This window comes from Diprion similis, chromosome 8, assembly GCF_021155765.1.
Source record: "Diprion similis isolate iyDipSimi1 chromosome 8, iyDipSimi1.1, whole genome shotgun sequence".
NCBI lineage: Eukaryota > Metazoa > Arthropoda > Insecta > Hymenoptera > Diprionidae > Diprion > Diprion similis.
Genome location: NC_060112.1, coordinates 26,380,571 through 26,406,277, shown reverse-complemented (window position 1 = coordinate 26,406,277; position 25,707 = coordinate 26,380,571). Strand labels below are relative to the sequence as shown.

The window sequence follows — 25,707 nt, the reverse complement described above, 5'->3', positions numbered from 1 at the left end:
CAGCTGCTCTCCCACTGGAGCTTTACGGACATCAAGTTTCAAGCTGGATGAGACTTTATCTCCAACGATAAGATATGTCCCGATTCAATTCACCATGGGCACCGAATCGCGGCCCAATTCTCCTCGTCATCGACCTTTGAGCATCACCATCAGCCGCGCATTTTTCATCCTGACACTTAGGGGGTCACCACAGTTGGAGTTCAAGAGAGAGAAAGAGAGCTCCGCCGATAAAGATGATAAAAACGTAAGAAAGTGGAAGAAACACTTCCTCCTGTCCTGTTCCTCGTTCACGGTTGGTTACCGTCTCATCTATCCTGTCCGTTTCTCTTCTTCGTCACGACGATTGGACTCGAAAGACGTTCAGGGTAATTTAACAATCTGCACCAGACGTTTTACCAAACCAGTGAAAACCTGTCTCTTCGACTTTCTCGCTGCTGTTGCTGTTGTGGAAAAGGACGACGTCCTTTCTTTCTTCATTCGAAGAAGGGATCCCTTCATCCTGGCGAGAGTTGATGTTGGGTAGGTATCACATATGGTGATGGCCTAGGTACAAGTGTTGGGTCCACACGCGGTACAGAGGTCGAGTTGTCGTGGGGCAGTCGGTCTGCGACAAAGCGAGGCTAGCACCCTCTGTGCAAACGCGGTGCTCCGGAAGATTGCTTTTCCGGATGCCACTAGGGCTCAATAGAATTATAATAACAACAATCATACTCTCAAGCATCATCCAGATACTTTATTCATGGAGGAGTCCGCGTCTCGCCGACGTTGTAGGTATGCTTACTCGCTCTGTGAGAAAAACGTGGCATATGGTTGATGCTGCGTATTAATCGACGTAACAAGCTTCACCGCCTCATCGGCGAGGGCGCGGTCGACGTTAAAGAATTGTCCGAATCCCCCGTCGAAAGTGATGCTGGGTCTCTTGTCTGGCGACAGTTGCTGCCGCGTTCATTCGATCGTTTAAGTATTGTCGAATTCGGGCGGGATCTCGGGGGATTCTAATTGGACTATTGTTTTCGAACTGACACTAAATTGTCTCAATGGGACTTGCAGCGCGCTTATCGATTCGGTTGATACAGTGCAGCAGCCTTTGCAGCCTTCCTGCCACCTCCGATTTTGCTTTGGCAAAATTTGTTTACACCTCTACAACAACATATTATTATTGACTATTGTTCTGGTGTGTTTATGAAAAATCTCGATTATGAAGTGTAGAAAAATGATACTCCATTTAAAACTTCATTTTATACTGTAATTTATGTTGTAACCGTTATATACATACGCTTTAGGCTTTGGAACGAATTCATAATTATAATTTTTTCAGACCATGAGGTGGGACGACAATTTGAATGCGCAAGAAGAAAGGGACATCCAGGGACTGACGAATTATTCATGTATATGTAAAATGTATATGTAAAATGGTTCTTTTCAGTGGAATACATTTTTACCACCGAGGGCTGAAAAGAGTCGTGTTTTTCTTTTATCATTCTCCCGAGATTCGCCGAGTGGCTGAACTAAACCCACTCACATCTCTTTTTCACAATCCTTTCATAATTCCCCAGGATTTTGGGATTCTGATAAAAAAACGTTTTCTTTCTTCTCTTTTCTTTTCTCTTACTCTTTCCTCGCGTCAAATCAAGTTCCGAAGGACCGAAGAAGGAAGGCCGGAAAACAGTAATGTTAGGCGGAAGACGGAGCTGGACGTGACTGAAATCTGGGGAGAAAATTAAGAGCCTAGAACGAACCGGAAGGTTGGCACCACTTGCAACGAAACGAATCAATTTGTCGGAGGTTTGAAAATACACTCGGTCGTATGAAAGACCGGTTAAAGTGGCGAATGACATATAGAGTTCAATTGTTCACACCGAATAATAGTTTTCGCTGCACCGGCACGAAATTTCCGGAGTAAAACCGTTGGGGGAAATAAATTGCAAGATACGAGAGGGAAACCGGGGTTGCGCAACGGGAGCCAAGGGGGGGGGGGGAGAGAAATAAATCCATTCGCGTTAAAGTGGTTGCCGAATCTTTTGAAATGCAACGTAAAAGGTATAAAAAATGTTTATAAAAAGCAATTTTTTTATTAGCTTTAATTTTTCTTGCGCAGTATTCGACAGTTTCATTTTCGCAGACTTTTGATTCGGGGGTAAAAGCAGCACGTGACGACGGGAGAATTTTCACTGCCTTGTAGAATCTGAGGAAGCTTGTTTTTACTCGAATTTTTGAAAAGTCGAGAAATTCGATGGAGTGAAAAAAGCAAACATAAAACATGAAATATCCGGGCTGACATTTGAGAGCGAAAACCTTGTACGTCGAGCCAAACGAGGCGAGAGACGAATTTGTTGGTTCGACAGGGTAGAGAGGCGTCTGCAGGCAAGGGAGGGAAACTTGAAGGGACCGAATTATTGGATGAAAATCAAGGGTGAAGCCGCGGGTTCACTGGTGAATTGAAATGACGAGAGAGAGAGAGAGAGAGAGAGAAGGAGGTAGCTGTTACTGGTACGATTTAGAAGCCTCGATAGCGGAGGAACTTAGTTCGGATGCTTTGTCAAAGTCGTCGAAGGAAGCTGAGATGTTTGATCACAACTGAAGTTCCAGAGGCTTCGTAAAATACGTGTGATTTTTGAAAAGGTGGTTTTTTTTTACAGGGTAGCGGTAATTGTTAAAACCAAAAATATAAAACAATGCAATTACTTCCGCTTATACTTTACTGATAATATTTATTCCGAGTTCTCTCTTTTCATTTGATATAAATATATAATCGATTTGTACGTAGTTGATTATAAATTGACGAGAAGAGCAATCAGCATATCGTCACTTCATAATTTAAGAAAAATTAATCCTTTGACCAATGATAAAACGAGAATCGAAGTAAATTTATATATTTATTTGAAAATTTGTATTCATTTATGACGTAAAATTGACATTTTGAATTTTAATCGCGCGTCGATTTCAACTAAAAAAAAAAATCATGTATCATCTATATACTTTCGACAGAGCGAGTCTCTAAGGTAGAAAAATCGTTACGAAGAAGACGCTTCTTATGAAATATTTATACACACATTTATATATCGCAGTGAGTAAAAGCGGAGGGTATAGACAAGATTCTATCAATACTTATAGGTCAGTAGCACCGTTAGAAGTGTAGACACATATAACGTAATCGATCGCTGTGTGATAGATCATCAGTAATTCAAACGGTTTCGACGAAAAAGGCGAACGCAGCTACGACTCGTCGGCTCTAAGCTACGCTGTACTCGTACAAATTAAAACTCGCAAAGTATACAAGGAAGAGAAAATCGAACCTACATTAATGTTCATTGGTTCTGAAATTGGATTGAATTGATTTTACTTAGGATTGAAGGAAGCACCATTTTCGAAAAGAAATTCGAACCAAAAATATAATATAATATGAAAGTTTGACTATCAACAATATTTGAAATCATATAACGAAGACGATGAATTAATTAGTAAAACTGTGACGTAAGTTTGAATTTATATATACACCATAATCAAATTCGATAATGTAAAGTGGAAAATTAGCTGACGTCATAGTCTTACAAGTCTGACAATTTCTGTACATCTTCATACATGTGAAAAATGACGGTCTAAAAAAAGGGGCAAGAAACGAAAAGTAAGCAAGTCAGCAAACAGACAAACAAACACGCCACGCAAGTACTATGGGGATACCAACAAGCAGACAAAAATAAGCGGGAAGAATGAAAGTATGAGGAGAATAAAAAAAAGCGTAGAACACAAGAAAGAAGGCGAAAGAAGAAAAGAATCGGTCCTCGATTGGCAGTTCGCCACCCTCGGCTTTGCCACCCTTCACCCCCGCGAAATCGGGATGTGAATTACGACCCCGAGGGAGGAGAGATGGAGGGCCTGACGTATCGCTGAGCGAAGGACGATCAGCACGAGGAATTCGGATCAGTCAGACCATAGCCACAACCATAGCCACAGCCACAGCCACAGCTCCTCGCAAATTATCGGTTGTAACAATCCGGCGAGTCCCCTTTTCCCGTTGCGAGAAAAATCCGCTCTCGAAGCCTTGGGAACGTTTCCGAATTATTTTGCCCCCCTGTCCCCGGGGGTTGCAGGAGGCCTGGGTCGAAATCGGAGCGGGTCGTCACCCTTAGCGCTGCACGCATCCATATCCACGCGCGAGAAAGAAGACCGCGAAATTCCATCGAAGAAATTGTAGGATAGTGAGCAAATTTTTTTCCCCTCTTTCCCGCAACTTCTACCTTACCAAGTGTTTTTTCTTTTCTTTTTTTTTCTGTTTTTCTTTCTTCATTGCCGAATAACAAGAGAAAGATATAGACTGTACGATTTATGTCAGACGACTGTAAAATTTTCGATTTTACAAATCACGGAATTCATTGGTAAGTCTGATTGGAGACTGCAACGTTCACCCCGTTCGATATAACAATCGATTAATCGCATTAACGATTCGTACAGGGATTGATTAAACGTAGTTTCTAAATATATATGAAATATGTATAGTAAAGTTATTTATATACTCACATTTAGAGGGTAGAGGGTGGTTTATTCCAGTGATAAGAAGCGGTAGGTAATACGATAGTGCGGCCGTGAAATAGAAGCCGTCGAAACGAATCGACGAATTCAAACAAACAAACAAACAAACAATCAATCAATCAAACAAACAACTTCGAGTACGAATGGGGATCGAGGTTCAAACGAGCGACACTTGTACCCTATACAGTGGTGATCCGCTGACCGGAAGCACGATTATAATTCGACCGAGGAGAATACCGAGAGAAGAACGAACTACCGAGCTGAAAGCAGCCGCGTGCACTGCCGGCGGCGGCGGGTGGAGAGTGAAAAAAAAGCACCGCACGGTTTTATAATCAATATTAGTCAGGCGAAGATCCGTCTGGTGTCGCTGCCGGTATCGGGAAAATAACGTCTGCTGTCGAACGAAGCTCTCTCGACGCACGATAGCCGAGAGAGCGAGCGGCGCCGCGGCGCGTTAAGCTCGTTAATTTATTTAACAATAATTCAAACCACCCTCGAGATCCCCCGAGACGTTGTTTGCCGCACCGCGTTTTTCGCTTCCATTATTTTCTGCGATTTTCTGTTCTACTTTGTTCCGGTCTGATCTTCGGCCCGAGCTTTTCCCTCTTGGAATCGTTTCCGCGTTTCTCAGGGCGACGCCGACGCTGCTGGGTGTGGCGGCCTCGGACTTTAAAAACACACCCGAGTACCGCCAGCGTCCACCAGAGGCGGCTTTCACGAGGCGCTGGCGACATCTGACACCGGAGCTTTCAACGAACGTCGCCCTTCGGTACTAACGGATTAAATATTGACCAATCGGACGAGACTCTCGCCCTTCGTTGACCGGCCGGGTTCACAATTCGCGACAAAACATGTTCGGACCAGTCCGAGCTTTTCACTTCCTTGCACGCGAATCTCGAAGGTTGTTCCGCGCTGTGCGACACCGTCGAGTAGTTAAGGACTGTGCGAGTCGGCCGGCTCGTAGAGTGGATACGGTCATAGAGGGTGGATGGTTTATTGCAGGGTGTTTAATTATCGATCGAGAGTTAAGCGGGTTGCCCCGTTAGAATTTAGTTCGAACGGTAGTTTGTCAAATTTTATTTGCACGAAATTGTCGCATATTTAGCCTTAGACAAGCCTCAGTAACGTTACTATGTTTTATAGTTATTCTGGTAACGTAGGGTGAAAAAACGCCCCAATCTTTTAAATTTCATCGCTCGGGTACGTCGCACGGTCAAGTGTCTTACAGGGTTTTATTTATTTTTTTTTATAGTTTTTTTTAATCAAAAATCACCTGGATCTAGAAATTTTTTAAATTTCGATAAAGCGGTTTTCTTGCGGCGTGTTTTTCACATCTCCGTCCCTGTTACCGATCTGGAGTTTAGTACTTAATAATATAAATATATTCGTAATCTATAATAGTTCTTCTAAGAATGCATGAAAAAACAACAAAATATGCAAATAAAAATAACCAGAGGAAAAATATTGATTTATCGTTTCAAATTGCTTTAAAATGGTTTAAAATCTAGCAGATTTGTTTGACTGAACTCTATGGTGGGTTCTTTCGTCGAGGAAACTATTGTTAGCCAGTTTATTGAAATTGTTTTTTTTTTCTTCAATAGTTGATTCAATTTCACGAAATATTGATCAAAACAAATATCATGTAGAAAATTCTGGTCTTCTGAATAAAACGAGTAATTGCAAAACGAAATTGAACAAGCATATAGAACTATATTTTTTGTTATTTTGGAACGAACTCAAAATTACATATAATGGATATCTAAGCTCTTGTGTAATTTTATATAATTTTTCTGTTTTTTTTTTGTGTATTTTTATAAGGACGAACGTGCTTCACGATCACATTATTTTGACAAATTGCATTATTTCATAACTTTACGGGTCTGAATGAAAAACAAAGGAAAAATTAGAATTCAGCAAAGATTCAGCACAATTGAAGCTTCAAATATCTCCGGTACCAAAACGTTCATCCATCAAAATTTTTTGACAATCGATTGATTAATTTTTGATCAATATCAATATAATTCTTTTTCAAGTTATAGAATTTATCTTTCTACTTAAAACAAGAAATAAACGTTTTGCAAAATGCTTTCATTTCAGGTTATATGCTGAAATTTAATATATCGAAGTAACAAGTTGGCAATTTTTCATGCAAATTTTTTTCAAAATCTGTGTGAAATATACCTAAAAGCTACTCCATTGTTTCAAAAAATTCAAAATTATCCATCATATTATGCAATAAGGATAGTCTGCGATCGAGGATTAGAAAAAGTGAATCTCTCCCCAAGTAACAATAAGCTGCTTCCGCGGCATGTGCTGCCAGGGTCAGAGTATAAATAATGCTATCGCTCGTATTCGCGAGAGTAAAAAGAGGGACAAGCAATCCGTGGCACGTGTACATTTACCATATATAACGCACATGCGGTGCGTTGTGAGTAATACAAAAAATTTATAGGTCACGCGTCATACGCAGCATCCACATATTTCGAAGTATTAAGCATCCATAAATTGAATAAAATTTCGGGATAAGCTTGACAATATTGTCTTATTTGTAACCGGTGTGAGAAAACTAATAGGAAAGAAGAACAGCGCCGCATAGATCATCGTGTGAGAAAAGTTTTTACTTCTTACACCGACGTATATTTTATATAAATATGTATAAAGGTAGTGCGAAGAAAAGTTGTTTTGACAAACAACTTTAATCTAGTATAAATTTTATTCAAACAAACTGGATGTATAAAATTGAGATGTAAAAAATTGGCTGAAATCGTTCTATTCTCATCACTTTTTTCCTTTTCGTCAATTTTCGTCCGTACAAAAAAAATAAAAACGAAAAAAAACGTAGAACAGTAGTAAGTCTGTAAGGTTGTTCGTCAAAGTTCGTTGAATTTTTATATTTCTTTAGATTTTGGGAGCGCTGCTTTGATACCATTTAATTTTACGAACCGAAGTTTAATTCTTTTAGTATCAATCGTGCGATTCTTTCCTTCGAGCATTGCTCCGACTGGACTTTAAGGATAGCGAAAGTAAGCAAGTTCCCTTCTAGACCTGTCAAAACCCGAGATGGTAAGGAAGTCCGTATCCTCTCGAGGTACACACGCGTCATATCGACAGAGCACGCGGAGTGGAAAAGCTCAACGAGAGATGGCAGCACGCTGTCATTCATTCATCATCCCTAAAGCCGGATAACGAGTCCGAATATTACGCTACTTTGTGCCCCAGGGCCTCGGGTCGCGATCCCGTCTCTGATTGTGAGATGCGAATGGATAGATTCTAATTGAGCAGAGTTCCAGAACTCGAAGAATAATTGGAGGGTCCAAGGTGATCAAGAGAGCTAAAAAATACCGAAGAAACTGGAAGGAATAGCGGGGATACAGATGTGGGAAACGATTTTCTTTACCATCCGACGGTAAGGCGTGATACGGTCTGATCGATAATCAACATAAATTTCTGCTCACGGTGTCGAGTGAATTCCGAGCTGCTGCCGGAATTGCGAGCACGCGAATGCGCCGTGAATACATAAAAAGCTCGAAGGAATTGCCGATATTCCGATGTAGAAAACGATTTTCTTTACCATCAGACGGTAATGAGCATAAATTTTCTTCTCACGGCGAGTGAAATTTGAGCTGATGCCGGAATTGTGAGCACACGAATGTACCGTGAGTATATGAAATCTGCTGTATACAAGGGCAGGTTAACCCCCGTGCCGGAAATTACATGCCAAAAGGTAAATCACGGGGATGATGTTATTGATTGCAACGGCGAGAGACAATTTCGGGATGGTGGTAACAGAAGCGAGTAGAAGTGGAAGTGGACGTGTAAGAGGAGAGTGGCCGTGTGCAGGTTTGAGGAACAGTTTGAACTCCGGATTCTCTCGTGATTTACATCGCGCGGTGTAGGTATAAACTTCCCAAGGGTCGTGATACACAGCCCTGTCAAATCAGCTTGACTTTGAGGCGAGATCAGCCCACCGTGATATAACGTATTATGCGGAACGGCCGAAAAACTCGCTCGACATTTTTCATCAATATCCGACAAGACCGAGAACCCAGCATAGTTTTCTTATTCTTTTCTTCAAATTTCGGCTGCTTCTACCGTCAAGTCGTTTTCACCCAACGCGAGGCTTGGAACTTTAAGGATTCAAATCAGGCTCCAAGTCAGTCATGGAAAAACTTGTAGAATTCTTTGCGAGAGTGAAGTTTATCGTGAAAAGTTTATCTTGTAAGATGCATCCGAGACCAAATGAAATTGCTTGATTAAAAAGATTGTTTAAATCTTTTTTATAATGAAATTCAATTTTCTGATTTATAAAAAGAGTTCCTCTCTCACTCTCTCTCTTTCTCCTTATTTTCCAAAGGAATTTCAACTGCCCCTATCATTGATACCGACGAGTTCTAGATTTTTCATCTTCAAAGGAGAAAATTCCGCGACAAAGCAAAAGCGAGGCGACGTGCGACACAGAGGCCAGAGTGCAGGGAGGAATTTATAGCCTCTAGAGGAAGGGATTATCGAAGGGGATGTAAGGGCTCGTGGATGTCGCACGGTATCAATTACCTACCTGTGAGATGGGGGGAAATTTATCCCTTGAAACCCTGCAACGACCTCGCTGATTCGAGGGGTTAAGTTAAGCTTGTAATAAGTGACTTCCTATGCATACGTCTATACATATACGCATGTAATATGTATATGTTTACTTTAAAAGTAAAAAAAAACTAAAACAAAAAAAATAAGGAGAAGGGTAGCCGTATAGTTGTTAGTCACACTAAACATTGCGACATTCGACGTACCCTGCAGACGACTCGACGACTTATCCTCACTTTTCGTCGTGACGATATCGATAAAATATTCCTACTCCGTTTCACTGACGAGCTTCATTTGATAATTGTTATGACTTGAATATTTGAAAGGGTTTGAAAAGTTTTATTCAAATTTTCGATTAGGTTCTAATTCATGGTTCATTACTCGGATGAAATGGAGAGAAAGAAATGGAAGAGGCACAAAGTGAAAGGAGCGGGAAAAATCAATCGGCCTAAAAGCACCTTTGCTTCGTGCTTTTTGCTATCACCCTCATTTGCAAAATTTTCATCATTATTCGAAAAAATGTATCAATATTATCGCGAAAAACTCGGACATTTTTCTCAAAATCTGACCAGCTTTGAGTCGAATGAAGCCAATTAAAGTGGATATAGTTATAGAATGTAAATAAATAAACATTCTTATAAATAATTCAGGAACAAGCATCCCGTAGCAAAATTCATTAAAAATGAAAAAAGTCCGTTAATAAACTCAGTGAAAATGACCGGAGATGGTGATTCTCCGTACCTTAAAACGTAGAGATCCAGCGAAAGCTTAACTTTTAATTTCCGGAGTGATTAACTACGGCAACTTCCCGTCTCGTCCGAATACAGATCAGAAGCGATAAGTTAACAGGCATGTAAGTTGAGAACGTTGAACGACTACGCGCAGGAAGTGAAACGGTAATTTTCGAAGTTAATAACGAAGCTTCTCCGGCGGTTTTAGCCCGCGAGGTTTTACGACGAAAAGTCGACGGAGGAGATGATAAAAAAAAACAAAACAAAAAAATAAAAAAATGCGGAGATAAGTGAAAGACATCAAAAAACCCGGAAGCGGGAGCTTCCTTTCCTGACAGTGAAAACGACCAAGGCTATAAAAATCAATAGTCGATTAAATTCGCGTGGCGAAAAAGACCAACAAAATCTACCGACTTGTTTTTTCCCTCCTCTCCTTGCATCTCTCTCTATCCCTATATTCATTCTTCTCACAAGAGTTTACACAGCTGCGTTCCCGTTGGATAAAACGTCAGCGTTTCACCTGCGGATTTCGTCCAGCGTTGCTGGTGGTGCAAACCCGGTCGGTTTTTGCGTAAATTCCAAACCATTTGCGATTGAATTAGTTCCAACTGAACGGTGAAAACTGTTTATTCTATAAAACGCGCCTCGGTAGATTTGAAAAGCCTGTAATTTACGTTGACGATAAATTAATCAAAAGAGTGTAAGTGAAACGAGCATAATAGCTTTTGTGAATCGTGCTAGCTGTGTGTACTAAAATCGCAAGTTGAATAATATCGAAGATGATTATCTCGTATTAGACCTGAAGCGAACGAATGTAATCAACAATTTTTTCTCAATGATTCTTTGAAATGAACGATAGAAAAGGAGATAAAAGGCGAGTATATATAGTAAATTAGGAAGTCGTAAATGCCTGAAATCAAAGCGATAAGGTAAACGCGGCAACAAGCCGACGAAGGGATCCAGAAGCCTGACTGGAGCTCGTTCCGCGGTAAGATCGACGGGATGATAAATCAGCGATCGATTTGCGGTGGAAGGAGCAGAAATCGAATCACGAATCGGGTAGGTATACGAGTCGAGTCGCAGACGTGATTCACGTCGTCGTCTTATATTTATTACATACATATGTAAATATATATATATATATATTATATATATACACGAAGAAACGCGAAAAGGCAGAAAGCGGCAAATATTCTCCGACGAGGGATGCGGGCTCGAGAAATTGATTAAAATTATCAGGCGTAATAAACGGCGTGGCATGGCGCCCAATAATTTTTACGCCTCGTACCCCCGAGTCCCTCAATTCCCCGGCTGACGTGCAGGTTCGCCGATTTCCCGTTTTTAATTATAATTTTCACCCTTTTCCATCTTCTCCCTTCGCCCCGTGTGATTAGGACTTTCATCTTACAGCCCTGCGGCCTTAGCGATAAGCAGATGTTCCTCCGTCTCGCCCTCACTTCCGGATTAACCGCGAATGCTTTATCTAAGGTAGTGAGAAAACGGCGTTCGCCATAATCTTACCGTCAGGGCCGTAAAACGAGAACAGCCGTGGAGGAGGTAGATGAAGAAAAATAACTGCGCGAGAAAAGGGAGACGAAAAATAAAGAGGGAATAATCGCCACATGGAGTCTAGACGACGTTTCTGCAGTCTAACGAGCTCAAATTTCTCACACGCCTAATCCCCCCATGGATCAAGCCCAGACTCTCGTAATCGCGATGCGTCTGCGGTTCTATGAATTTCTTAAAACCCATGAAATGTTGGTACCTGCACTTTAATGCGAGAGAAGAGAAGAAGGACGGAATCGCGAAATATGTAAAAAATACTTCGATTTTATTCTCTTCACGTTTAATATAATTAACCCTTTCAAGCATATATTTTTCTTGCCAAATTCTCGAAACTCAAAATGCCCGATCTAATATGGCGGGCTGAAAATGTGAAAGTGATCGGAATGGCAAGAAAATGGACACTCAGGGGTTTTTTGGGGCACCAAATACGACCCCGAAAACCGCAGAGTAACAAATTTCAAGCGAATAGCATCAATTATTGTATTTTCAGTTGACCGTATTGGATCCGCCATCTTGAATTTGGGAATTCTGACGTCGGATTCATCGTTAGCGACCCCAAAATCCAGAAATTACAGAGTCCAATTTTTTTAGTCCCCACAACCTTCCCACAATTAAATTTAATCCTTCAAGACAGGCATTTTCAACACTTTGTTCATTTATAGCGTTCATTATATTCGCGTAATCATTATAATCCCTTTCAAAACATCAACATTGATATCTAAAAAGTGCAATTGCGTAAAAAAAATTACGGCGATATTTCAAAAATTGAATGTAAATCTTGAATAATCGATTGAAAATTTCGTCAAGAGGTAAATAAAATCTTTCAATTTTGTATTGAGAGTTTTTTTTTCATCACTTTTTTACTCACCCGTCTCGTTTGATTGCCGTCCTTTGCCATCAGGGTTCCACTCTTCTTCTGTAACAGAAAGAGACAGAAAATAAATATTTAGAGATAATTGAGATATATATTTCTGGATGTAGATGGTAAATTGAGATAAATGTTGGTTGTCTTTTTTTTTTTACTCTACTGCACGTCTTTTACACCGTAAGAACTCCAACTTCGAGTCTCCGACTTTTTCTTCGTCGTTCTCTCCCCTTCACCAAGATCTTTTCTCACGAAGTGGGTGAGCAAACGATTCAATTCACAAGCAGAAAATCGTGAAACTTTGGTGCAGGACGCGGGTGCAATGCACACGCTTGAGATAAATTAAACGCTGCTAATTGTCGGTTTGCAAAGACACTGCGTAGCTCGTTTTCAGAGTTACTTTTTTCCCTGGTGAAAGAAAAATTAGCGGATTCAACCGTCTGGAAGGTACTTTACAAACGGGCATGTTTAATTAAAAAACGAAGGAGCACCGTCGGTAAGGTAGAAGGGGGGGGGGGGGGGGGGGGGGGACAAAACGAGGTACTTAAGGAAATGCTTAGTTTTCGAAGACTCAAATACGCTAAATATTTTCTTTTTAATTGTAACCAAAGAAAATAAACATGATTTTCGGATGTCAGGGGCACAAAAAATTTTTTGAAAATCGTAAAAAAAATTCAAAATAATGCTCAATAATGTTTATAGAATTCATTTTTGGCTATTTAAAAAACATTTCGAAGAAGAAAATTTTTTTATATAATCCTAAGGGTATCCCATTTGCCCCGCTTACTCCCCCCCCCCCCCCTCCCTATACCGTTTCAAAAACAGTGAAAAATATCGGGAGTAAATTTTTTCCAGCTCTGCATAAGACGAAAAAGAAGAAATGGATTCTTCACCGGTTGACGTTTTCAATTACTCGACCCTGGCTTTGGTGTTTTCTCGGTTTATAAATCGTTCCCAAATCCCCCTAAAAAATTGTCCGATTTGTTAAGTTTGTTGCGTCGCTGTACGAAAGATGTTGAAAAATTTGGGTTCTGATCGAGCGAATGAATCGAAATCAGGACAGTCTCTCTGGTCCGCTCTACAACTGCTTCAAAATCTGAGGATTCCTCGATATTCAACCGATCCGAGTAAATTCCCACGGGAAATTTCCCGCGTTCGGTATGAAGCGCGTAATTTGCAGCAGCACTATTCCGGAAAGCGTTAAAACTTGCGATTCTCGCACGAGGGAAATCCGAACGAATAATTTTTCAAAATTATACAGTTTCGATTACTGTATACACATGTATGTAAACATGCATGCATATATCTATAAGGTGAAAATATTTTTGGATTGTAGAAAAAAAAATTGGTACAAGTAACTCATCGTTCTGATTACAGTTGTGAATACTAAATTTTTTTTGGCTATTACAACAAGTTAATTATCCGTTTGTTCAGTTTATATTTTCCCAATTAAATAGAATCTCAATGTCGCTTTGTCGTGGAACAAACGTCGATTTTATCCCAACATTTGTTCAAAAAGAAATAAAAAAACAAAACATTAGTATAACCAAATACGTATCACCATATAAATTTTCTGATAACAGTTACAAAACTGATTTTCATTTCGTACCTTAAAAAAAACGTATTTCTTTAGGTTATGAGGAAGGAAATGAATAATTATAAAAGTCTGTATCTAGTAACTTGTACAAGTAAAAATGATTCTCAGCGTAGAACGGAGAAGCGCTGAAATTAAAAGATTATCGAGGCGTGCACCTTGTATGGGTTCATTAATGGGCTCGTCGTGATTATCGGACGTGAAGGCGAAGGGCTCGGAGGGAAATCGGCTCCGTCAAAGGACGAAATAGGCACAGAGTGACGGTGCATCGAACGTGTGTGTGTGTGGGAAAAGTGATGCGTTACAGAGAAAGAGGGGATAAAAATGACGAATCGTAGGTGAAAATTTCCGGTTTCTTTCTCGGTCCCGAAAACTTCGACAAAGGAAAATCTCTCTAATGGCGGATATCTGCCGCGCGTCTTTTGTAAAGGATCAATTTGGTTCCCGCGGGACTAAATTCCTCGAAAAAAGATATTACCACGTTTTACTCGCTATTGACGTAAATCTGAGTTCTCGTTATTCCGGCGCAAGTTCCTCTCTCAAATTCTACAAGGTAAAAGCTGAAACATCGGTAGTCGCAGTGCACCAGCTGGAAAAATATCTGCTTCCTGATCACCTTGAAGATGATGAACTGGAATGATTCACAGACTTGAGACGATCTTTTTATAATTGAGTTCGTAGAAATGAAGAAAAAATTATATGCATTGCAAAAAATCTAAGATATAAACTTACAGATTCCTCTTTTGATATAGCTATCACTAACGATCTGCCGATAAACAAATGACATTGAAAGGTATCTTACAGAGATCAAGAGATCGAACTTTCGAATAATTCAACAACGATTTTATTTTTCAGAAAAGTTCTCTGAAGACTCCAGAAAGCATTTAAAAACTTTTGAAATCATGTGGATTATTTTTTCCATCTACACTGCGAATCCTCCGATCGACTCACCAAAGTCACTAATCAACTGTACAATCAAATATTCCATAAATAATTATATCGCATGACGACATTCGGTGAATACATATAACACATCATATGCTTGAACAAAAATTCATAGACCAAACAATTTTCTAATATGAAATGAAAATTTGCTCAATACTGCAACTTGCTTGACAAGTGATAAAAATTTTAACCTCCTGGACCAAAATTTTTCCATATCTGTTCATTCTACGCTCTCGACGGTCTCGTTCTCGTTCCCATTAACCGTTACGAAACCGAGCCGAAGAGGCAAACAGGAAAGGGTTTACTCAGAGCTCCGTGGAGAATAACTTGATACAAGTGAATAGAAGGAGAGGTTGCGTGAAGCTGGGTGGTTCCCCGATATGCGAGGAAGGCAGGCAGGCAAGCAGGCAGACAGAGGAACGTGATCCGGTTAAATAACTGGAATCAAGTTACAGGAACGCGGCGTGTCGCAGCGATTGTTTCGTATTAATTACCTGAAGGGTCAGAATCGGAGCCGGGCGTAGGACTGGCGTCCACGCTATGCCTAGAGCCTTGGCAACACTCGCTGCACTTGCTGCACATGTTATTTTCAGCCTACACACAGGCCGGGGATTTTCTCACCTCACGGTAAAAATCAGCTCGACGTTTGATCTCAGCAGAGTTTCACCGCCAGAAATGTATTTTTTCTTTCGACTTTAGACCGTTGAATAAATACAGTTATTTTAATTTTATACCACAAATTTACCACCAGGGTATTACATTCAATTAGACGAATAACTTTTCTCACTACTTTCTTGTCACTTCATTACTTTCTTAGTTTTTTATTATAATATTTATTAATGTTACATTAGTTTTTACAATAATTTATTGCTTTTATTCAATCATACACAACCGCTGCATCTGCATGGAGAAATTTTGCCTGAAAATGAGAGAATAGTATCGAAAGAAGCGAGAGAAGATCTTCTGGAATTGCAGATGCACAAATAATTATCACCATGCACTGGCGCACAAAGTATGCAGTGGCTAATTGGACTAGAAGAAGAAAGAAGAGTCGAGTTCGCCCGCAGCGTGATGTGGAATGGAAATGGGAGAGGGAATGATCACAGCCGTGTTGACGTGAAACGTCATAGAAAAGTAATACACACAATCCCCCGAGGATAGCAGCCTGCGAATACGGCCTTTTATTTTTGCATGCATGCACGAATGGATGCAGCTGCTGTTTTTTCTCGGGAAAAATAAGGAAGTGCCGGTTGCGGTGAAACAACGGAAGCGAAAAAGCCTCGTGTTTGTCTTTAATTGAACTTCAAGTTGTGCATAACGCAAGGTTCTCCAGGGCTTCCGGTTAGTTTTACGGAAAAATCGTTCCCGCATTTTGGGGAACGAAAAAAGGTAAATCGTGTCGATGAAAATATACTCCCACTTATAGTTAGATGGAAAAGATTTGGCATGTCGAGATCAAGGGATGAATGGGGACTGATTTAGATCGGCGGTGAAAAGGCACGGAGTGATCGTTTGGTAAAATTAACTGTACCTAGGTAATGGCGGTTAGATATTTTCCGATTAGGGTATTTTCCTCGATATTCAGCGTTGACGTTACAACGCCTGCACGAAAATGTGGAACGCTGCTACGTGAGTTGTCCGATACTCTTTGAACGGTGGTGGCTAAAGCGTCGTCGAATCGCTGTATGATGAGAACTGACCACTTTGAACAGAATCATGGAGAATCCGTAAAAATTCCAGAAAGGATATTCTAACCGAGGGTGAAAATGCCGAGCGTCTTCCGTGCTCGAACGAGAAACTGACTGAGTCGTCGAGCAAGGCCAGGGCCAGGGCCAGCAGAGGGCTTGAACTAATTGCAATTACGCCTAAGCGAAGAGTCACGCGGCATTAGACCACGGTCAACGGGCTTCTGACCCACGGGTGGAAGGATACCCAGCCTGACCTGAAAACACCGAATGGACGAAGGAAGGAATGGATGAAGGAACGAACGAGGAACGAGGGAACAAAGAAACGAACGAAGAGTGAAGGAACAAAGGAATGAACAAAGAACGAAGGAATGAACCAGGAACGAAGGAATGAAACAGGAACGACGGAACGAACAAGGAACGAACGGACGAGGGAACGAAGGAACAGAGGAAACGAACAAGGAACGAAGGAAAGAACAAGAAAGGAAGGAACGAAGCCCCGCTTCAGCTACAGGGTTCGCAATTCCCTTATTCATTCGCCGTATATCCGCAGGGTCGGAATCTCGATTGTTCGCCGTTGACGATAAGCGAGCTTTTGCCCACCCAACGATCCCCAAATGAAACGTACTTTATATGCGTTGACTAGTCTAGCAGTCCGTTGAGGCTCCGCCCGCGAATATATTCAAATGCTTTTTGTGGAAAAACTATTTTAGACACAGCCATATGCTTCCGGGAACTTTTTTGCAGAGTTCATCGATATCTTGGAAACTCTTGAAAATAACTTTTCTCTATCTGTAAGAGTTTAGTTAGCGTTCGCTTAAGTGTGTCATCCCGTTCTGACTTGGTTTATATATATCGTTATATCTCCAAAACTATTCATCTGGTTGTAAAGAAATATAACCTAAAACGTGGCGAAACGTTTTTTTTAGCTATACACAGAAAAAAAATAATCAAAATTGATTCAGTAGTTCTGGAGTTATAAGGTAACATATGGACGTTTTATATAAGTATGTGTAATAGAGAAGAGAAAATAAAGAAAGGATAAATGTAATCGATACCAATAGAGAAATGCCCGACGGTTAAATTTCTATGTATTGTTGGGATGCATAATAATTAATTAATTAATTAGTTAATTAATTACTCTCAGTAACCGCGCGTCGGAGTCGCGACTGCCGAATCCAATGATCGCCTTGAAGTTGGCCTCCCACGTTTGAAATCTCCCTTGGCTGCGGTTATCCTAAATGCGAATTACATACATATATATTATACCAATCCTAGATTTCCAAATTTCTAAAGCTTCGATTTAAGCGCCTCCAGGGATGCTTCAACGATTCTGCCCCACCCGACTGCAGAACTGTTAACTAAACGCTTGATAGCCGGAATTCGGGGGTCGATAAAGCTCCCGTTCAACCCACGCCTATTTGAATCTATCAGCGAACGTTCATCTGCCAATTCGGTCAGTCCATCTACCCATCAGACTTTGGCGAGCTGGTCAATTGTACGGATTTTATGAGATCTTTCCGGAGCATCTGGAATCTTGTAATTGAAAAAAATTTGCATCTCAACGCAATCGTCGGTGAAAATCGGAAAAGGGACTTACATAAATGGGGTGTTGAAATTGTTTAAAAAAATATATACGGAGTTAATGGGTTTTCGGCATTAGTATTCGTCGCAAATCGCAACGCGGAAACGTCGCTTCGAATGAAGAGATGAGGACAAGTTTGTAATGGACAAAAAAAAGAAAAAAGAAAAAAAAAATGCTCACACGTCAACAAGGGGGTTGATGTTATTATGCGCAGAGATAACTTGTCTTGTCTAAACTTTGCCTAATAAAAGTATTTTTTCATGTTTCGCGACCAGACAGCAGAAAGAGCTTGAATTGAAACAAATCGAGGGATCCTCTTGCGGAAATTTTCTCCCATGATGGGAATTCCAAAAGTCTGATTAAAGCGAATATTTCAGGTTGGATACTTCGAGTCCTGGATCAGCGGCAGTTTTAATCCTGATCCGATAATGCAGCTCGTTCTTCGACTGAAAAAGGAGCGGCCAAGTTATTCGGGGGCTGCAGCTCGATACGGCTCGTTTCTATGATCCTTTTGTCGAAGAGAACTCGGATGACAGGACCAGAGAGAATTAATTAAACTTTCCGAGTCGAACTGTTTGACACCGAGCCTTTCAATATAATTCACGCCGCGAATGAACAGCGTATTGGCTTCGCGGCCCAGGAACGTTCAACATTATTGCAGAGAGCGAAACGAAGCGAAATTGAACCACTCTCGCAAATTGTTCATTTTCCGATCCCCCCTTCTCCCGTTTTCAGTTTTATTCCACACTTTTCCGGCAGTTTTGTCCTCAATTTTTCGACAGCTACCTCGGCAAAACCTTAATAACTAGTAAATTGCAAATAGACTATCTAACTCGTATTTTCTTTATTTACTAATTCAGTTGATTCGCGATGAATCGATGGGCTCAATCCATCAAAATAATCGGGTTTCAACAGCCACAGAAAAATCTCCTATTCCGCCGTCTTACAGGCCTGAAACATTGGAATCGGACCAACTTCTGATCTTGAAATGCCATTTTGCTAAATGAGAAAAACAAAAAACATTCACGCACGATACTGTAATTAATTCGAGCTTTAAAAGTCCGCAAATCTTGGTTAAATTGGTAGGAATTCTCGTAGCAAAAGGGACTGGAAGGGCGGTTAAAACGAAGAAAAAGCTCGAGCTAAGGCAGTGAAATCTTTTCCAGCGGAACTGCGCTGAAGTGAGCGCAGCTTGATTCAAAAGTCGTAGAAAATCGCGCACAATGTGCCGCCGCACGGCGAGCGGCGCGCGGCGGGTTATTTGAACGGGTGTAAGTAGGTTAAGTCCGCCGAGGCCGTCCCGTCGCGAATTGAGGTTTAATTAACATTATTAAAGCATTTCTAATTAGAGAACCCTGCAAGATTGCCCCCCTCCCCGCTCTATCCTCCGACGTCAAGCTCTGCCGAGCTAATATTTACTATCATAACGAAACGGGGGACGAACTTTTGTTGCTTCTCGACAACAGCTTATATGTGTGTACCATCTATGCATAGGTATGTATTCGCGTGTTTTCCTGAACATTAGCTTACGGGAGGCGGTGGATCCGCAGGTGCGCAACGCCTTGGAGGCGGGAGGGGAGGAGGACGCATCTTCCTTGAGGAACTTGGCAAACAAGACGCGTATGAATATATGAATATATGTATATGTGTACCTCGGTTATTATACATTATGTATTATGCCCCACGGACTTCTCCAAGTTTCTCTTCATGCCGAGGAAAAGGAAAACGTCTGCAAGTCTGGTTACGCGTCGTGTGGATCATCGCTCTTCCCGTTTACCGATCGCTGTTCCATTACAGTCGGTAAAGCAGACCGCGAACTTACTCGTGTCGTCGCATTCCCAGCGGGGCGAGAAATCTTTCGGAATACTTGATGGAATAATGTTAATCATCAATCAAATTTTGTGTAGGTTGGTTTCTTGACTCACTGGTTACGAATCTGAACTCGAAATTACAAGATTCGAAACGTTGGAACCAATATAGCAATACCAAGTGATTTTTGGGGTATTGGTCTACCATACCATCATCCGCCGATTTGAATTTTCAAATCTTGAGTTCAGATTCGAAATAAGCGAACCAAAAAAAACTCCCATACCAAATGTCGTCTAAATCCGTTTAGTAGATTCGATATACCCCTGAAGGGGTTGAAGGGGTAAAAAAGTGAAAACATTAGGGAATTATGTGGAGCCGATTTAGGGGGCAAGTCGATCGCAATTCGCAAATTACTTTTTTAAGGACCACTCTAACGGATATACATAGATCATGGCGTCATAGACGGCGTTACCTACGTGCTACGAGTGCAGAGAGAGAGAGAGGCAGTGTAAATGGAAGATGCATCGGCCGTCGTAGAGCGTACGACGTACGTGCCTTGAGCCCGGCTTCCTATCCTCCCTCACGAACACACGCCTTTATGGGAAGCGGGTGGCTTCGAGCACGTGTGTGTAGGTATACATATTGTACGTGGTATGTATCTGTGGTGTGTATATGTATACATTTTGGTTAACACGGCGTACATTCTACGGCCACATCCAGGGTCGTAATTTCTCGAGCGAGAACCCATACCGACGTTATACGTATACCTATGGGTACCTACGTACAGGCTACGTGCGTATAACTTCTACACTTTGCGCCTCACCTACTTAGCTCGACTTCCCAAGCTTTTCACTCAATTTTACAACGAAATTTACCACCACGCTGCATGCTGCACACATGTCGTTATGTAGGTATACATGACCGTAATCATCTGCCTGCATTTGCTGCCGGAATTGTTTACAGGCATGTGTACAATAACGTTTTGTACCTAAAACGTACCGGGATTAATGATCGGGTAAAATTCTACTCTCGTTATTAATTTCCCTCATGGTTTGTAATTGTGTAATTACCGGGACATTCACGATGAAAATGATGAGGTATATGTATAATGTATATGCTTTGGAGCGATCAATTTTTTTCTTGTCAACGTTTCCGAGGAGATCTTGTATTATGTGTAAACCTGACCTACAGCTGCGAAATTTCTGGCATTTTCAACTCGAAGGTGTTGACACATCGAAGCGAGCAAACTTGGTGACGATGGATCGAGGTGCATTGGCTTGTCGTCATTTATTTGCGGTGGCGTGGCTTTCTACGTGATCTAGATTTCGGGATAATGTTCGAAATTTATTCAACGTCACGGTTTCGTCCGGGTTACATCAAAATAGCATCCCTTTCAAGTTGCAGAGTACTGGACGCAGCTGCTTCACTCGGCTATTCGTCCATGATCAAACATCGTAGAGCAGAGATTCAAAAATTGAAGGGTCACAACATCGAGAATTTGCAGAGAAATTCAAAACTTTTTGTTCTGTATTTTTACTTTTCTTTTTGTTTAACGTCGTACGATTGAAGATCCAAAACACGTAACCGCAAATAAATTGAAAGATGATTTCTTCGGTCCAATGTTTTTCTATACTTCACTACCGTTATACCTCCACGTTTCGATTTTGGATAATTTGAATTTGAATTTACGAATTCAATGTCCGCGTTTTTTAAAATTCCCCCTTACTACCAATCCACTTTTCAATATCCGTTCACAATCCGGCTCTTCAACAACTTCAAGCAGCAGAACAACGCATCACTGATCGCTGTTCAATTTTTTCCTCAAACAAAGTTTCGAAGTATTTCAAACACCATTTGGCTCAGCTGGAGAGTCCGAGGAAGAAAAACCTTCATTAAGCTTGCACGAATTGATCGCTGAACCGACCGACGTCTATTCATTCCTTCTCCCCGCGGCGCGAAGTTTGTAAAAATGGAGAATATAATAAACAAAAAGAATTCAATCCGAGCTCTGAATGGGAAAGTTAATCCGAATCTGATTTTGAAAGGCTGATGTAGTAGGGTGGCGCAAAAAATCAGACTATTTTTTTTTTGAGTCTCGTGTGACAAAATGTTAGTTTTTGATGTTTTAAGAGCCCACTCGAAAGGACAGTTCAAAAAAAAAATTTTAAGAGGTCACTCCACATTTTTTAAAACGTCAGAAATCGTCAAAAATCGATTTATAAAAAAAAAAAAATTTCTCGTTACGGTATAATTTTACAGACGAAAGAAAAATAAGTTTCCGAAAGTTTCAGTTCAAAATTTGAATTGAACAATGACCTCTTAATATTCATATTAAAATTTCATAAATATTTTTTCTTCAATTTAGTAAGAAAGAATCGATAACAATACACCGCGACATGAATTAAAAATCAAACAAAATATTGAAAATACAATTTTTTTAATTTAATTTCATGACGATTTTTGACATTTTTTAAAATTTGGACCGACCTCCTAAAATTTTTTTTTTGAGCTGTCCTTTGGGTGGGATCTTAAAACATCAAAAACTAAAATTTTGTCACACGAGACTCAAGAGAAAAAAAAAAAAAATAGTCGGTTTTTTTGCGCCACCCTGCTGATGTAGGTATAATACACAACATTCGAATGCAGCGTAAATCAGACGTCAGTCAATCTCGTTGTTGGGGTTCCATGCCAACGTAAGCAGCGTCTTCCTCGTCGGAATTAGAGAGTATCGGAAGCTGCTGGGCGGTTTCGGGGTTATTCGAAAAGCTCAAAATGGGCGGTAATGCACGGCGTTCGAGGGGCTGACAGACGCGGATGGATTTCGCCCCGGCGTCTCCTTCTCGTCCCCGGGGATTCGGGGAGGATGGCGCGTGGACCGCTGCATTATTTACCAGGTTCACCCAAGCGAAAGCTCCGCGCAAGCTCTCAGGTAACCCGGAAGCAACGGTTCGCTACCGCCATGGAGCACTCCGCTATTTCGAACTGTGTTTCAAACTGTTTCCTATTCGACGCTCGACCCCGCGTCAACATTCGGCTAAAGTGTAAATGTTTAACTAGCGCCTGATGACCCAGTCGTGGCAAACCCGCCTCGGGATCGTAGGAGAGCCAACTTACGTAGCTATAATATAATACGATATTTCCGCGAGGCCAAGGATTTTCGAAACAGGGAAAACCACGTAACGTGGAAACATTTTTTTCGACGAAGAAACCGATGCTGCAAGGTCAATATAAAAGCGAATTATTTTCAACATGGAAGAATGACAGACAATGAATTCGATAACGAGTATAACGTCGCGTAAAAAATAAAAAAAAATTGTTTTCAAACAAAAATAAATTGAAATTTATACTCATATTTTTCATCCTCTACATATATTTGACCAATATGCGGGAATCGGTGAAAATTTGCTTGAGTATTATATATATTAGGCGGCTGCTTATCAAGCAATGTTTAATTTATACATTTATCTCTTTTTACTTCTCGTCATTCCGTAACTCGAGATTTACTGTTCAATTTCCGAGTTATATTTTCACCTTAGATCCCTGACTCGGAGAATGAATGAATTTGCGACAATTTTCACCGGCGTATCCGCGACTTTTTTCTTTTTTTGGAAGTCTTTCCTCCTTAAATGGGGATTATAAAACGCGAAGCAATTCAGTTATTCGAGTCAGCAGTACCGGCGGCATTTCCCGACGTCTAAGAAGCTTCACGCGGTCGTCTCATTGGCTGGGAAATCTGACGGAGATCAACGGCAAAATCAGCCAACGGAGTTTCGACAAGGACCAAGTCCTTGGAACCCTCGAAACTCCCAAGAGATATGGTTGGTTGTATCGACTGAACAATCCTTCGGTGAAAGAGTAGAGAAGAGGAGAGAAAAGAAGAAGATAAAAAAAAAAAACAGTTAAGAGGTGAAGAAGACAAACAATTGGCTTACGGTTTGCGAGGAGCAATGAATATAGCTTACAGGACATCGGTATACAAAAAACGCGCACAATGTATGCCGCAGGAATACGCCGACGAAGATCCAATTAAAAGTTTTCTTTTTTGATGGATTTAAGTCTGCCTACATACTATATACCGAGATATTAAGAAGAAGAAAAACTCCCGTCATGCAACGGTTGACGGCGGAGAAGAATGGACGAAATAATCCTGTCATATCGGATAATTTTAACAAGATTTTGTTTGAAAGGAATATCCTAATTCGAATCGGTTTTCTAGACGAACACGCGCACCGCATTACAAAAAGGTAGACAAGCAGCGAGTGATCCTTTCACTCGGTAAAATTAACGCATCCAAAGTAACAAGTTTCAATACCGAATCCTGCCGGCAGCACGTTAAAGGTAAAAAGCCGAAAAGCAGTGAAAGAAAAAAAAAAAAATTATGGAAATGAAGAAAGAAAAAAGAAAAAAGAAATTCAAAAAAAAAAAGCAAAAGCCCGGAGTGAGAGAAGGAGAGACAGAAAGAGAGCACTTTGATCCGGACGTTTTTCACACCCCTGAAGCAAACTTCCCAGCACTTCTGGCTAAATGAGGTTTTACTGACTCGGGTGAATCCGAGGCGTTGTGCAAAGATAAAACGAGCAAGATTATTCCACGGGGGTGTTTTTTAACCTCCCCCCCTCCCTCCATCCACCCCGAAAGTTTTTTTCACCCCTAATCCTTTTCTCCGGCCGGCGCGCGTTACTTCGTTATTATGTATAATCCTCGACTGTAATGGCTGCGGTTATTCAATACATGATGTCGACGATAAAGGTTGACGAAAGCCGTTTTTCACTCTGCAGGGTATTCTAGCTTACCCCTCTCCGCAGATATTTCTCTACATGAGGGAGGAAAGGCTAAATCGGCCCGGACTTGGGGCGTAAATGGTATCTGTTTGAAGACCATTAGTCGAGCACAACTTTGAGGATGAAGGACTGCGCACAACCAGCCTTGTTCCTCTTTTTTCTCTTTTCACATCACACACATCTAGGCTCCCAGAAAGCACATCTCGAGCGACTTCTAACCATGAAATCATCCTGCTATGCATACCATTGCACGAGACACTGTGCTACATTCGTTTATAATTAGCAACGAGGTGATAATCGTTGTAACAACGATCCGCAAAGTGTGACGGTATCGCAAAACATACTAAATTTCGCAATGGAATAGACAAGTGCGATTTTAACGACCTGAATGATGAAGCGGGTAGAAAATCGTGGGGGTAAAAGTCTCGAACTGCATGTCTTCGCGCTTTGAGCATGCAATCAGTCTTCATCAACGTTGGTCTCCCTCCAACCGATGATGGTGAAAAGAGACGACGACGAAGAAGCTCCTGTATATCCATCCCATCGGTTTTCGAAACGTGTAAATTGGTTGGAACGTTCTCGATGTTACGGTTGCCCGAAGACGTCTGACCATTCGGTTCGCCAGTTGGGGTGGCCTCCCCAAAAACCGAGCGAAGATAAGCAAACTGGGTTGCCGAGAGGCGTGTGTGCGAAGAGCAAAGGAAACTCCCCCTTCCATTCCAAAGTAACCGCATCGTCTCTCTCCCATAGAGTGGGTCCTAAAGAAACATCGATCAGGTTCTAGCCTTCGCTAAACTCGAGGCAGCAAAAATCGACGAAAAATCGTCCTCTTCGTCTTCGACTAAGGACACAGGATGAGAGGCATATTGTGGGCCAAGTAATAGCCGTGTATCTGTTCTGCCTGGATCACGCTGATGTCTCAGGAATAATCCCCCCCCCCCCCCCCCCCCAACCATTTTAGCGGTTATCGTTTACCCGGAAATACGATCCAGCGATTCAGACGGAATACAAGAGGAGTGACTTTATGGTGTATCCGAA

At 41.2% G+C, this 25,707-nt stretch overlaps 1 protein-coding gene across 14 annotated transcripts in view; it reads right to left on the bottom strand.

Moving 5' to 3' along the window:
• The window catches only part of LOC124409190 (serine/arginine repetitive matrix protein 2), a 153,875-nt gene that overhangs the window by 66,328 nt on the left and 61,840 nt on the right, over nt 1-25,707 (bottom strand). For all 14 annotated transcript variants that reach the window (XM_046886628.1, XM_046886627.1, XM_046886634.1 and 11 more), the window contains exon 3: nt 12,274-12,321. In XM_046886628.1, coding sequence (XP_046742584.1) covers nt 12,274-12,321 — 48 coding nt within the window. The remainder of the gene's footprint in view (nt 1-12,273; nt 12,322-25,707) is intronic.